The 16,340-nt window shown below is 36.1% G+C and overlaps 1 protein-coding gene across 1 annotated transcript in view; it reads left to right on the top strand.

Moving 5' to 3' along the window:
• The window catches only part of mapk1 (mitogen-activated protein kinase 1), a 30,172-nt gene extending 19,730 nt beyond the window's left edge, over positions 1–10,442 (top strand). The window contains exons 5-9 of the mRNA XM_079607304.1: positions 662–776; positions 4,389–4,520; positions 4,783–4,892; positions 6,662–6,790; positions 7,797–10,442. Coding sequence (XP_079463430.1) covers positions 662–776; positions 4,389–4,520; positions 4,783–4,892; positions 6,662–6,778 — 474 coding nt within the window. The 3' untranslated portion in view covers positions 6,779–6,790; positions 7,797–10,442. The remainder of the gene's footprint in view (positions 1–661; positions 777–4,388; positions 4,521–4,782; positions 4,893–6,661; positions 6,791–7,796) is intronic.
• Positions 10,443–16,340: the final 5,898 nt, after the last annotated feature.

Genomic DNA, 16,340 nt, shown 5'->3' with positions numbered 1-16,340 from the left:
AGACATGTATACAATTATAAATTTTAAGTTGGCATTTATCTTTACATTTTTAGTTACTTTATATATTTAGGTTTCATTTTTTGTAATTTTGTTATGTGCTTTTTTTTGTCACTTTAATTAGTTTTTATATTACTATTTAGGTTGAACTTATTTGTAATCTTTATTTTAATGGTAACACTTTACAATAATAAACAGAGCAATTCCAATAGTGTCCTCGGGCCCTAATAAGGTTTCGTTTGTTAACATTAGTTAACTACATTAGTTAACATAAACTAACAATCAATACTAATACTTCTACAGCATATCTTGGCACAATTTTAGCATTACTGATACACTTTAAAGATAAAAAGTTGTATCTGTTAATATTACTTAATGCACTAAGAACTAACATTTTTACTAACTAACATAAACGAAGGTTAATAAATGCTGTGAAAATAGTTTTACATAGATTTGTTTTTTGTTTAGTTAATGATAAAAACCCTGAATTTAAACGGATGTTTTTTTTTTCTTACACGAATAGTTCACACAAAAATGAAATTAATGATTTTAAATATGGTACAATGTTCATGTACCATGATACTTCCTAGATTGCCATATCATATTACTATATGTACCCCCAAAAAATGCATTATAAAAACACTTTTGTCTCTCTCTCTCTCAGGGTTACACTAAGTCCATCGATATATGGTCGGTTGGTTGTATTCTGGCTGAGATGATTTCGAATAGACCCATCTTCCCTGGGAAACACTATCTGGACCAGCTTAACCACATCTTAGGTAAACATCCCCGTGGACTTTATATATTTCCCTGCATGCAGCCTTTGGCGTCACAGCTCAGAATAGCCACTAGTAAAGGGTTTGGTCGTATGATGTAATTTTCCTGAAAGTATAGTGTCTTTAGTCACATGACATTGATTCAAAAAGCTGTAGATTTCAAGTCACGTACTTCCAGAGCTGCATTGAGATGAATAGGAACTCTAACGGATAGGTTGCCTGGGTATTATAGCATTTATAAACCTGTTGACAACAAAGGAGATGCTTTAAGGGCTCCCTGTGGAAGAAATTAAGACTAAATATTAGTTTTTTATTCAATAAAACAAATAATAGTAATAATAATTATTAATTATTAGTAATTTTTTAGCCAAATTTTGCAGCCCTACAGACAAGCACAGCAAACCTGGAGATATGCATTTTAAATCATAATCACAATTTTTATCTAAAAAATTGCTGTTCGATTTTTCCCCAAATCATGCATATCTAATTACGAACTTTTCATGTGTATTGTTGATGTTTAGGCGAGTACTTAAATCACATGGGACATATTCAGTACTAAACTCTACATTGTGTAAATTTAAATCAAACTCTTCTTCTAAATATACTTTTTATTTTTTTATATTGTTTCCCACAGTTTTCATAAAGCTGTCCATCTGTAATGGAAAACATGCTCACTCACTCTGAATAATTGATGCACATTGAGCGCTCTTCAAAAGCTCAGCATAGGCCATTCATCTCTGGGTTGAAACAAGATGCATTGTGGTCAGTTTTGCATCGTAAGACTGAGATAAGCATTTGGTGGTTATCGCCAAGAAGGCTTAATCATCATTTCCCTTGCAAGTCAAGCATATCAGATGTCAGTCGCTTGCCTTCTCTTTATTTTTCCTTTCTCCGTCTGTTGCACGAGTTAAAAACTCTGTTTCCTGTCAGAGATGCTGTTGATTTTGACCCTGCAACGAGCTGATAACGTTGTCCATGCTGCTACGTGTGTTTGAGGGTGTGTGTTTTCCCATAGTGATGCCTCCTGAAGAGACAATCTGTGTAGTAACACTTTCTTCCATTAACATGTGTCTTTGAACCCGTCTGGCCTGTGTGAGCAGATGTTTCCCTGTTGATAACGCTACTTATTTCCTCATTTAGATTGCGTGTGCACATTAGCTTGGCGCACTGGGTTATTGTTGTACCGTCTTTCATTCTCTGAACACTTCTTTTCTTGCATATATTCAAATTGGAGTCCACAGCAACCAAAAATAAGCGTCATCTTGTAGTTGGGTTATTAAATGTGCCATATTCTACAATTGTACAATTTGTTGTTTAGTCATTTCAAATGAAAGCCTATAGGCTGGTTTTCTTACAAAGATTTCCACATGCAAATGACCTCCTTTATGATTGGCTAACCTCCGTGTTGTATAGTCACACTGTCATCAATCACTGCTGCTGATTAGTTATGTAAACATGAGCAGTTATATGTTAAAGGATAATTCCGGTATTTAACACCTTGAGTCTATATATTGTAGTTTGTTTTGGATGAACAAGAGTGGTGGACAACATTTTTTTGGCAATGGTTCCTCTCTCGAGTTTTTGACTATAAAAGAATTGGCCATGGACCCATTTAACATTGGAGTCAATGGGCATGTCCGAAAATGTCATTAAAACAGCCAATAATGTTCGTTTACAAAACTGTTAAACTCACCGAGTGATTAGTGATGTTAGTTGATGTTCCAGAAACAAAAAGTGTTGCGAAATACAGTTTCTGTCGTGTTTTATTCGTCATTTTGTAAAATCCCATTGAATTCTGTTGAAGGACTAAGTGCTCGTTAATATAAATGCGCTACCGGAAACGGAAAGGGGGCTGTTTACATTTGGTCGATGTAGTCTTTTTGCTCTCTTCCGTTTCTCATAAGGCTAGCGAGCAGAGCATCTGTGCTCCGGGAGAGTAAGCGAAATAAACAAACAAAACCTTGAAAATATTGAAAGACGTGACCACTGACCAGTGCAATATGAAGTTGAACTCGACTGTGACCGTGAGTGTCCCGCGAGACATAAACATCGGTTATCGCCATCAAGTGGTCGGGAGTGTGCTAACGCTTCAGATTCAAATATTGAGCGGAAGTTACACGGTTGTGAAGTGTCTGAAAAAATAGTTCCACTATAGCAAAATAAACGGATTGGAATCATATATTGCGACGATATATTGTTTATAATCATCAACAAACACCACTAACCACTCGGTGAGTTTAACAGTTTTGTAAACGAACATTATTGGCTGTTTTAATGACATTTTCGGACATGCCCATTGACTCCAATGTTAAATGGGTCCATGGCCAATTCTATTATAGTCAAAAACTCGAGAGAGGAACCATTGTCAAAAAAATGTTGTCCACGACTCTTGTTCATCCAAAACAAACTACAATATAGACTCAAGGTGTTAAATACCGGAATTATCCTTTAATGAGCTCCTGGCTCTGATGTCAATACCATTTCAGAATGAACCATTTTTGCAGTTTTCGTAAATTGACTCGACTCAGGAAGCGGTTTTGTGAATGTTATAGTACACGTTTGTACGTGAATGTATAGTATACGTTTTTTAGGCCAAACTTTTTTTTTTTCACCTACCGCAAACATCTCCTCACTATCCCTCACTATAAAAACAAACCGAGCAATAAACAGATCGACCCGCACCACAAAACATAACAAACTGTTCCAGCCAATAACCGAAAAGAATGATGTGGGGTGGGGTTTGGGGGGTTATTAAGCGGATGAGGAGGAGGAGGGAGGGTCTAGCTAGCCTCCGTTTTGTTTGATAATAATTTAAAACATCAACATGAGGTTACGCCAACTGGGATCACTTAGAGCACCTTTAAAAAAATATGTTTTTAAAGGTTAAGGAATTAATACTTTTATAGCATTAAATGTGTCAAATTAACAGTAATATATTTTTATTTCAAATAAACGCTGTTTTTTTTTTTTTACTTTCTATTTATCAAAGAATTCTGGAAAAAAAAGTATATTACGTTTTCCACAAAAATATTGTGGAACATTAATTATCGGAAATGTTTCTTGAGCAGCAAATCAGCATATTATAATTATTTCTGCGACACTGAAGACTGAAGTAATTATGATGCTGAAAATTCAGATTTGATCACAGGAATAAATTACATTTTAAAATGTATTAAGATAGAAAACATTTCTTTTTTAAATTGTAATAATATTTCACAATATTACTATTTTTTACTGTATTTTAGATCAAATAAATGCAGCCTTGGTGAGCAAAAGACACTTCTTTCAAAAACAACATTAGAGTATATATCAAATTCACATTTCAAAAGACAAAGGATCATCTTTTAAGAGTGATGTTGTAAAGTATAAAACTTGTGAAAGTTGCAGTTGTCCCTGGCCAGGAATGATGCAACAAAACTAAGCACATCTGAAAGAAAGGAGTGCTTCCCCTTTTCTCTTTTGTTCCCTTGAGCTCCTGGTTTAGATTTTCATAATTTCTATACTCCTTTTTTCTTTATCCTCTTGATATCTTATCGTTGTTGTTTTTTTCTTTCTTATGCCCTTTCCTCCCTCTTTAGCCTAATCAGTTTTATTTGTCTTTTCTTTGTCCTGTAGGTATTTTGGGCTCCCCGAATCAGGAGGACCTCAACTGCATCATCAACATGAAGGCGAGGAATTACCTGCTGTCACTTCCTCTCCGCTGCAAAGTGCCCTGGAACCGCCTGTTTCCTAACGCAGATCCTAAAGGTCAGAGTTCAACTCCTCACACCTTGATTAAAGTAAACTAGCCCTCATATTTTGGAGGCAAAGCCAATTTAAGTGCCAGTATGCATACTCACAAATTACTTGCGAGCAATTTTACAACTGGTATTTGAATTTCTGGTTATAACTATTAAAAGCTTAGCAGAAGTGTGCTTAGTAACATGTATTAAAAATAAGTAGCATCCACTAAGTTTGTTATTAATAAACTGGTGTGATATTTGGGTTTGATTACTGTGTTTTCTTGTAGCGTTGGACCTGTTGGATAAGATGTTGACCTTTAACCCTCATAAGAGGATTGAGGTGGAGGAGGCACTTGCTCACCCGTACCTGGAACAGTACTATGATCCCTCAGATGAGGTCAGTTCACTACTACTTTTTTTTTCTACTTTTTTTTTTTTTTTTCGAGCTTGTCGGGTGTATCGCTTTTTCACAGACATCAGTGGGAAGTTTGTAGTTCAGTCAGATGTCATTGGCAAAGAAAGTAAAACGAGGAGGCATGTATTATTAACGTTAACTGACGAGAGAGAGAGAGAGAGAGAGAGAGAGAGAGAGGTAATTTGACTGCTTTAATAATGTTTTACATTTACCGTACATTAATTAGGCTAGTAGTTTTTTGCTGTAGTATCAAAATTGGAATAGAGAATTGTGATATTTCACTTTAGCAAGGCTTCATTATGCATGAAAATAACTAAAGGAAATATGTATTTGCTAAACAAACTAATATGATTGCAAAACCAATTAATATGATTCATATTATTTTGGCTTCTCTAACCAAGGTATTTAAAAATGTCAAATGCAGTGAAAATCAAGGTATCGGCAAGTACCTAAAATGAGAGTATTAGTATCCGAGTCGTTTCAGAAAAAGTGCTTTCGGTGCATCCCTAGCAAGTACATAACAATATTAATAAATAGTAATAGTAAAAATATAAATATACAAATATTAAAAATGAGATAATCTGGTAATGGATTTAAAAGACTTTGGGATGGAATGGATAATTTTTTCTTGTAGAACTATTTTATTAACATTTATTGATTATAACTTTATTCGAATATAAACTTTATTCGAATATAGGCAAAATTGTGCAATATAATATTATAGTAGGCCTATTATATAGGTTAATAATAATTTATTTATTCCGCAATTTTTTGTCATTCTAAAATTACACTGTATTTTAAATTGACGTAGTTACATTGTACTTACTCGAAGAAGTACTGAGAAATATGAATGATCTGTACTTACTATAGAGTTACTTGTTGTAATCGTGCATAATTTACTGTTATATTACTATAGAAAGTACATGTAGTAACGTGTAACTACGTCACCTTAAAATAAAGTGTTACATTAATTTATTATTATCAAATTCTGATAACCCCTGGTTGTCATGGTCACACAGCTTTGTTTATGCATTAAACTCGTCAACATAGGATCTTGAGGCTATGACTTCATCACGTGGCCACAACATAAGGATGTCGTTACCTCGACAAAAAGTTAAAATGACCTTCCCACCAATTAATGAATCGTGGCCTCGACATATTATGTTCCCACAGGTTAATATGTTAAAAACTTAAATGAACCGAATATGTCCCCTACCGGTCACAGCCATTTTGGGATTCTGGGTGACTAAAGGATAAATGTAAAAACGTATATCCTGCTGTATACGTCAAGAACACTAGTTTCATGTTCTCCGCTTTTTCACATCTCAGAGTTTATGGTGATCAAAGGTTGAGCGTTTCTAACATAAGCGCTATGAAGTGCACTTTATTAGCCCCATGACCACAATAACCTTTGACTATCTATAGTGTCTGTTAAGATGCGATTGGTGGTTTAAAGCATGAATGCAAGATTACCGATGCTACCTCGTCATGTGTTATCAGCCTTTTTCACAACAGCAGTTTTGTTGATGCTTATTGTGTCTATAACATTACGAATGACATTGTTGCACGTGTCAAGCACCCGCCCTATTGGACAAATAGCTACACTGCACACTGTTGCTATTTGTGTGTAGGACTTTATCTACCAACACTGAAAAGCAGCTTTAGTGAATAACATTGTTGTACAGGTTTAGGCAAAAGAGTTGTTTAAAGCGTTTTATCCCATGATCCCATGCTTTATTTATTCTTCACAGCCTGTTGCTGAGGCTCCGTTTAAGTTTGAAATGGAGCTGGATGACTTGCCCAAAGAGACCTTGAAAGACCTGATCTTTCAAGAAACCGCACGCTTTCAACTAGCCTTCAGACCATAGCCTATCTCTCAGGTAAACTGAATATTTGCTGAAGCCAAATGCTTGTGTTAAACGGACAAAAGAGTCAATCACATAGTGAAAGAAAGAAGGATGAGAGTGTATTTTCTATACCTAGAAAATAACCATGAACGAGTGCAAAGGATTCAACAATTGTGAGCTCTTTAAGAGGAATTTTCCTTCTGTCTATTTCAAAACCCTTAAATGATTTGTAGCACACATGCAAGACATTTGAAATTCTTAGTTTTTGTTCAACACTTGCAGATTCATTTCAATACTATGCATGCATCACATCAATAGGATTCAATATCTTTGGACTGTAATTTAATATTTTTTTAGTGGAAAACCATAAGACAAGATTATTTCATGAATGGAAAGTTTATTTTAAAGAATGTTTATTTTAAATATAATTAATTTGTAACAATGTAAAATTTGTAAAAGTGTTGTCACTTTTTGATCAATTAAATGCATCCTTGCTGAGTAAAAAAAAATTGTTTTATATATGAATTAAAATAAAGAAATAAATGTGTGTGTGCCAGTAGCCTAAAGACATGTACGGTAATGTTTCCGGGTGTTCCAAGGTTGTTCCTTTTTACACTTCCTGGATTACAAAACAGTGCCAAGAACATGAATATTATTAGTATGATTACTTGCATACTGACCCCAAACTTCTGAATATTGGTGTACCTGCTAATGTGTTTTATTTACTCTGAAAATCCCATTTTTACTCTCTTCTGGCACTTTGCAAACATCAATTTTGGACCCCAGATGGAATTTGGTTAACGCTTTATTTGACAGTGTCTTTGTTACACGTTACATGTAGAAATAACTATAAATTAGGCATAATTACATGCAACTAAACCAAACCCTAACCCTTTAGTGAGTGCATGCTGTTAATTAATATTACTCTGTACTTAAATATATAATTGCGCTGTAACAAGGACACCTTAAAGTAGTGTAACCGGAACTATTTGCATTGTTTTGTTTCGACCATAACTGAACCTATTCTTTCTGTCTGTAGGTGTTGGTCTGGATTCGATCATGCTGATGCTTCTGTCTCCACACCACTGTGCGCTGTGGTCATCTTTTGGTCTTCATCACCATCATCATCATCGTTATCTCCTCCTTTTCCTAAAACTACAGGCAGCCTTCAAAGTTCATCTGGCCCCATTTGAAAACATGGACTCCTGCGCCCTCCTGCTTTCTTCAAATCTCATTACAATGGAAGAAATGTGTAGAGCTTCTCTCGCACTCTTCCTCTGCATCTCATCCTTCTCTCTTCTTGCTTATCGGTGTGAAAGTGTGCCTGCGTGTGTTTATGGACCCATCTCGATTAACCCTTTTCCTCTCGGTCCTCTGATACATAAAAGAAACGTCTATGATTGTGTTAGTGTCGTGCTTCTTTTTAGCCTCCTGTTAATATTTCCAACAAGCTGCTTTTCTAAGGTGTCTGTAAGCCATTTTGAAGTCCCACAGAGATCAAACAGGGGGTTTAAGAGAACGAGGGCTCAGATCTCCTCTATTATTATATTATATATATATGTGCAGTGGACAAGCATTTATCCACATTGTGCATCGCCAATCTCCTCAAAGTGCACAGAGCTCTTAATTTGCCACGGTGTCTTTTTAAGGCTTTAATATATTTTCATAAATGCCTACTAATAACCCCTTAAAATTGCTTAAATCTTTCATTAATTTATCAAATAATTTTTTTGTACATTTTAACTCCTCCAAATCCCCCTTCCAATCAGTTATAGAATATAGAAATATATAAAAAATATAAATTTGTACATTGATTCTCAATCATAAACCCTTAATCACTTTTAGAAAAGAGACTAATCTTGTTAAATTTGCTTAAGAGCCAAAGAGAAAGGCCGCTTGTGTCCAAAAGTTGACCACATTACCTGCAAAAAAAAGAGGCAATTGCTATGCAGGCGAATGTATTTCCCAAAATCCAGGTGTTTTTGAATCTAAAGATGCACGTAGGTCCTTTTAGGAACTGGACTTTATCACTTAGCTAGGTTTAGAGGAACTTCTGCCAAGGGACAAAGAACAATCTCGTTTTTTCAGTCATAACTGGTCAATTTCGAATCGATGTCTCTATTATAAAAGTACAGTGCCTGCTCTGCTCATCTGCATTTATTCTTTCTTTTTGTACATTTCTTTTGTCTTTTTGCTTTCCCTGTCCACCCCAGCCGCCTTGTATCAATAAGACTGTGCCCTTGCATGACTGTTAAAAAGCTTTCTATACAAAGAAAATGGAAGTGCCACACTGCTGGGGATTCCGCTATTGGACTCTCAGGTTTTTGTTATAACCTACCTTTTGTGGTCTCATATTTCCTATATAGAGTATTATGAGTTAAAAAAAAACTATTTTGCTTGTACATTTTGGTTGCACTTCTTTCAAAATCCAGGTTCCTTTCAGTGTTTGAAAAAAAAAAAAAAAAAAAGAGATTTAGCTTTTTAGATGACCTAAATCAGCTCGACCAGAACGTCAGGTTTAATTCCATATGGAAATTAGGGGACTCTATAGCCATGGAAATGCACCTTTTATTAATCCATTTCAATCATAAGATATTTTCTGCTCGTCTGCTTGACCCAGACGTAATGAAAGAGAATGTCTACCTGGAAGTGTGTGTGCTATAATGCAAACTTTTGTGCAATTAGTGAGCGAGATAGCACTTGAACGTTTGTGATAATGGAGCTCAGTCGATGTCTTAGATTCTGAGTTATTGATACTGATGTGCGCACATGTGCATGGCTTTTTGCGAAGTGTTTCTTTCCCACACTCGCTTCCTTTTTGGTTTACTTACTCAGCGTTACTTTCGCCTATAATATCTGGCAAGGGGCCATCTAGTGATGGTATCAGATGTTTGTTGATCAAGGAGAGAATGGGCTGTTATCTTAAATACATGCATTAAAAAAAAAGAAGAAAAAAAAGAAAAACTCTGTAAGATAGCTTCTGCCGAATCAGTGTGCAGCCTGTCTGTTTCTGTGTGCCTTTATGAATCACGAATACATTTATCGTGCAGCTTTGTTTTGTTGGGGATCAGTTGTGACTTTTTTGCGGTATACTCTTGAACTTATATATATACACATTTATATATATATTTAAAAAACCCGTAAAAAAAATTTCTCTTGTGTAATTTTAAGTCCTATTTGTCACACCTTTTGTGATTTCTGTGATTTGTTTGAGGAAGTTAAAAGAAAAATAAATACGCCTTTTGTTTTTGCCCTACTTGGTTTGATCCTGTTGCATTTTGCCTTCAGTTCTTGAAAGTTTTGTGCTGAACTGTTTTTATTGTAAAAAAATGATTGTCTAGTGATTTATTATTAATCTTGTAAAAAAAAAAAATGTCTGTGTATTAATTCTTCTTTTTGTTAGCAATGGCCGACTCTTGTTGTGAATTTCACTTACAAGCTTGGAAACTCCCAGGATTCGGACCCTCGGAGTTTCAGAGGGTGGCAGTAAAGTCACTTGGAAAACTTGTGATTACAAACATTTCAAAAATATATTAAACTTTGTTGAATCTATATTGAAAAAGGTGGCATTATGTCTCAAAGGCTTGTTTTTACTGCTCAAAAAGACAGCCACGGTTCGTTTCCGATATCTCTGCATCTGCCAAGTCATGTAACCTAAACAGCAGAATAAAACAAATTGTATTATATTTTTGCCTCATGTCTCCTTGATATTCCTGCTAGTGTTGGACTGTGTATAGGCCAATCTTCAAGTCTACTACAAATGTGTTGAACATATACATCAGAATCATGATATGGGGTAAGTTGTCACAATGGAAACCTGCAATCAGCCTTGATTTGAAAGTAATCTTATATTCTGTAGAAAACAGAAATGCTATACATTTTTAAAAAAACAATTCATATTTGTTTTGCCTTTAGCACAATCTATATAGTATTTTTCTCACACATTTTAAGCAGTATTTCTATGAAAATATATATTTCATGAAGCGGGTCCCTTTATTTATCTATATTTTTTAGGTTTTTTGTTGCATTTAGTCTGAAAATTACTATTAAAAAGGTCCCTGCTTCAACAGAAATGTCTAGATCAATCTAAATGTACACTGCACAAGAGGCACAGAATCACTGTGCTGGCATTAAGGTGTCTTTACACAGGCTTTTTTTTTGTAATGCTGCTTAGTCAGAGGTGGCTTAAATGCATTTAAACTGTATACTTTGACACTGGGTCTAAATTTATCTTTTGTGGGTCAGAGCAGGCATAATTTGGTCATGGAATGGGTTTCCATAGCCGAGCAGCGGCATCCAAGCCTTACATCACCGAGTGCAATGCAAAACGTGGGATGCAGTGTGTAAAGCAGCCACCACTGGACTCGAGTAGTGGAGACGTGTTCTCTGGAGTGACCAATCACGCTTCTCTGTCTGGCAATCCGATGGATGAGTCTGGGTTTGGTGGTTGCCAGGAGAACAGTACTTGCCTGACTGCATTGTGCCAAGTGTAAAGTTTTGTGGAGGGGGGATTATGGTGTGGGGTTGTTTTTCAGGGGTTGGGCTCGGCCCCTTAGATCCAGTGAATAACTCTTAAAGGGCACCTTATGGAATTTTGAAATTTACCTTTCATGTAGTGTGTAACATAGATCTAAGTGAACAAAAACATCCTGCAAAGTTTGAAATATGAAAGTGCACCGTATATAAAGTTATTGTCTTTCAAAAGTAAGAGTCGACTCTGAGTCATTTTTATGAATCGTTAGAAGACCGAAGCTTTTTCTCTAACTAGATGACGTCAACTTGTCAAGTTATTTGAATACGATACGCCCACTTATTGCGCTCCAAAGCCAGGGGAAAATATCATGGCGACCAGACGCTGTGTTCTGAAGTGCGACTCAAAAGCAAACTTTTTTCATCTGCCCAAGGAGGAGCATTTGAAGACTAAGTGGCTACAATTCATATATACAACTATACCACAGAAGTATAGTCCGAGCCTTGTGCTTTGCTCGCGCCATTTTCAAGACGATTGCTTTACCAACTTAAATGCAATCAAACTTGGATTCGCGAGTCGGCTGATATTGAAGGAAGGTTCAGTTCCAAGTGTATTTGCATCAGCTTCCTCCTCCGTATCACAACCTGTAAGTGTTATTAATAATATTTTGCTTTTATATTTTATGTAGCATGCTTAATAATTATTTTGTTTGTTGTGTAAGCACCGTTTAGCTTCTAGGTCTTCAATGACAATTGTATTGAGATAGCCTATGTGAAGTGTTTGTCGTTGTTTTCGGAGTTGTCTTAAAGAATAGAGTAATAACGTTACCTAGTAACGCGTAACTACATTTTATTTTTTTTATTTTTGTAAAAACGTTATGTTTATGCATCGGGCTAACGCAAACAAAGACTGATTGTGCTTTTACAATATGAACTCTGGGCTATGCTCGCTAACATAACATTACATTCTTTATCTTATTTTTTTACTACAAACTACAAAGCAGTGGACTATAATAATTATTATAACACAATTTAATTGATAAAAAGCATCATTGTACTCCGTGTTAAACAATAAGTATTATCTCTGTAAACACTGCTGGGTCATCTGACCAATCACCGCAGATTAGCGTCGCGCAGAGGAGGGGTTTGAAAAATGAGTCGTTGAACGATTCATTTGGGAGTCGGTGAGCAAATCAGGTAAAAATAAATGCATATTATACGACAACAAAAGTGTTTTTTGTCATTGCATGCGTGTAAAACTGTTGTTGGGGACTCCCTAAACAACATTAGGAACATTTTAAATGTCAGCACACCAAGACAATTTGGACAATTCCATGCTCCCAACTTTGTGGCAACCGTTTGTAGTTGGCCCCTTTCTGTTCTAACATGAATGCGCACCTGTCCTGACCTCAACCTTTGGGGTAGATTAGAGCAGAGGCTGCGAGGTGTGCTAGTGTGTGGTGGGCGTTCTGGTGCAATATGGCTGCCTTCGCATCATCCAGGTGGATGCTGCACATTGGTGTCACTTTGGTGACTTTGGCTGTACCTGTGCACTGAGGAACCCTGCATCTCCCCTTCTTGTAACACATTATTTGCCATTGTGAGGTATTGTCCAAGACATCCTTGAAAAGTACCCCTTACCGCACAACGTTGATGAGGCAACAAAAAGAAAAACTGAATTTGTGAACATGCAAAATAAAAAAGGCTAATTTACACACACACACACACACACACACACACACACACACACACACACACACACACACACACACACACACACATACATTTTTTTATGTACAGTTCATGTCAATTAAAAACAGCATTACTAAAGCAAATAATCTTTCTTTCTGAGGCCATGTGCACCAGTGACCATGTGTCAGAAAAATACGTCCAACCTTCAAATGGTGCATGATAGTGACTCCCAAACCTTATTGGACTGTTCTTTGATACTTTTTTACTCTAAAAAATGCTGGGTTTTTTAAACCCAATTTTGGATCAAATATGGACAAACCGAAAGGTTGGATCAAAAATGCAATTTAAAAATGTAACCCAATGGCTGGGTTTGTCCATATTAGACCTAAAATTGGGTTAAAACAACCCAGCATTTTTTTAGAGTGTAATTGGTTCCAAACATTTAAAGAAACATGTACTGGACATTAGGGCTTAAGAAAACTTTGATGTGCAGTAGAGCTTTAATGTTCCGAAGATGAACGAAAGTCTTACGGGTTTGGAGCGACATGAAGAACGTTAGCCTACTGACAGAATTTTAATTTTTGGTTGAACTAACCTATTTTTTTACAGTCTATGGAACTAATAACCCTTTATCTCCTATAGTATCCAGCTGCAGACCCGCAGCACCACCAGTTTCAGAACCCCAGCGCCAGAACCGGAAGAAAGGGGCGGAGCTTACGTTCTAACACCAGCGCCAGAACCGGAAGTGAGGGGCGGAGCTTACGTTCTAAACCAAGTAACGCCACCTAACGTTTTAGAGCGTAATTTGCTTAGACATGAAACGGTATGCTTTTATTACACACGAAACGTCATACTTTATATGTATGTTATAATGATACATTAAGGTACAGCTTCACCATATTTTTAATATCGTGGTCCGTTGTATGCATTTATTTTTACTAGCCTATGTTTTTTTTTTATATATAATAATTTTGACAATGTATTTACCTACATATTGTAAATACAGTTGTTATGATAACACATTTATTTATATTTGTATATAGGACAGTTAAGCTGTCATTTGTAACTATACAAGAATATAGAAACTATTTAGCTATTTTAGTAAAATGTTCTTATTAAAGTGGTACTCCAAGCAGCAGGAGTATGTTGTTTGTGCACTACAAATTGACACTTACCAATCAGGTATTTCTAATAATTGTAAACTAGCATGAGAGAAAATGCCACAAACTATTGTAAAGTGACACATTGTTAAATTAATTATGAAAACTGGCACCAATCATTCAGAAGTGTGCTGGACCTTGACACTGGCTTTTCACAATGCAGAGTAGGCTAGTGTGCATCTGTAACTTAGATCCTATATCTATTATGTGGATACAGCAAGTCAAATATTTGAACAAAACATTCGGGCATCTCCAGAAGGAATATATACTAAATTAATTTGTAGTTATTGTAGACTTGTATTACTTGTCTCATTAACTCCCTCACTTCCGGTTCTGGCGCTGGGGTTCTGGTGGTGCTGCGGGTCTGTAGCTGTTTAACTCTGCTGTGTAAAGAAGCCTCTTACTAGTTACCCTTAATCAGTTATTTAAGCTAAGCTAAAAATAGTGCTTTATTAAAATAACCATAGTAATTATTTATAGTAGTTCATGAGTTGGACTTAATTAGAACAAACAAGTCTATCTGAGTTAAGATGTACTGGTATTGTTCAGGTTGTCTGTAGGCCAGCGACGTAATAGCCTACTCTGATTCCATTGTGTTGTCTTGGTTGTCACGGCAACAGAAGTGCTCATCTTTGCACTCTTGATTGAGGGAATAAGAAAAGGTAAAGTGCAGTGATGTAATAAAACAAGCATGAGCGGCTGATGTGGTTCCTGTGAGAGCCTGCCATCCATGACAACCAGTAGCAGCTTGATGAAAACTATTTAGACATTCGATAAAAATAAACGAGTCTCTGCAGCTAACAGTGCTGTGTCTGTTCTTGATGACAAGCACACTGCAGGATAAATGCTTTCCTGTGAGAATGTGACATCACATGCATCATTAGGCTATTACATAATAATTCATCATACACGCTTAGATCCTTATCCAACACTAATGCATGATGGCAGGGTCTTTATTTGAACCGCGAACTGTCAGGCTATTACAAATATGGGAGACCGGGGCTAGTTGTCACATTTTACTTCTTTTTTTCTTTCTTTTTTTTTAGGGTTCATTTCTGTTTAGACACATCTGTCTTGACTACAAAAAAAACGTATTGACGATTTCAGTCAGGGAAAAAGATGCTGTTAATTGAAAATGCCTCATGTAAAACAGCAGTGCATGCTGTGTTGTTATAATTCATAAAAAGGTATTTTTTTAAACCAGTGGGGCATGTTGTCACATTGTGGGGTAAGTTCTCACAATGCAAATAATTATACATGCATCTTCATATTATATTTCTCACACATTTTAAAGCAGGAGGTACTGTATATACACATGATCATGCTTCCTGTATATTTTATGAAGGGTGTCCCTTACAACGGGATATTTATTTATTTATTTATTTTATTTATTTTTGCATAATAGTCTAAAAGTTATTATTAAAAATAATACGTTGCAGTTTAGCACAGTATTTCTGTGATCATAATGGAAATGCCGGTAGCGTTTGGAGCAATTGCAGTATTGATACATTAGATGGCGACAGAGTTTAACTTTATTAATAATAACGAATTGTTTTCATTCTACGTAGTTATACGTATTATTGGCCGTAGTTTCTAAACAACAACTGCTGATGGACAGTGTGAGTTAGATTGGGTGAGAGGGCCGTTTGCTTATTTTACGTATCGTTTATCATATTCCTATTCGAGACAGTTCTCAAGAACTCTACTTCCATTTCGCCAAACAGTTTTATTTATTATTATTAATAATAATAATCACTAGGGCTACATCATTATTATCGTTACAAAAATATTTCCATTATAACTTATGACCTTGCTGTTTAATTTAAACGAATATAGCACCAACATCCGGGCCTTTGCACTGTTTACCTGAACCACGTGTTATGGCTTTAAGGACTGGAGCGCGCTGCCGTGCACGTGTCTCTGCAGTGAACGCGCATTATCGAAAACAAGCGAGATGCTGTGAGCGCGGGCTCTGTGTTTGTCTGGAGCGCGGAGCCTGCGGTGATTGGGTCTGTGAGCGATCTGTCTCGGTAGCTGATTGGTTGACACAAATAATTCTCAAGCTGATTGGTTGTCATATCTGCGGACGAGAAATCCGTCATGATTAACATAAGTATTCTCAAATATTTTCGAGGGAAACGTTCAAATTAAGCAAACGCAAATTAATAAAAATGACGAGGTGTCTTTTAAAGTTCACAATTAATTCTACCAAGCGAGTCAGTAAGTGCACACATACAGAAATTATTAAAGAAAGAAATACG

The sequence above is a fragment of the Phoxinus phoxinus genome (assembly GCF_949152265.1).
Source record: "Phoxinus phoxinus genome assembly, chromosome: 3".
In the NCBI taxonomy this organism is placed as follows: domain Eukaryota; kingdom Metazoa; phylum Chordata; class Actinopteri; order Cypriniformes; family Leuciscidae; genus Phoxinus; species Phoxinus phoxinus.
This window is presented reverse-complemented; position numbering and strand designations above follow the sequence as displayed.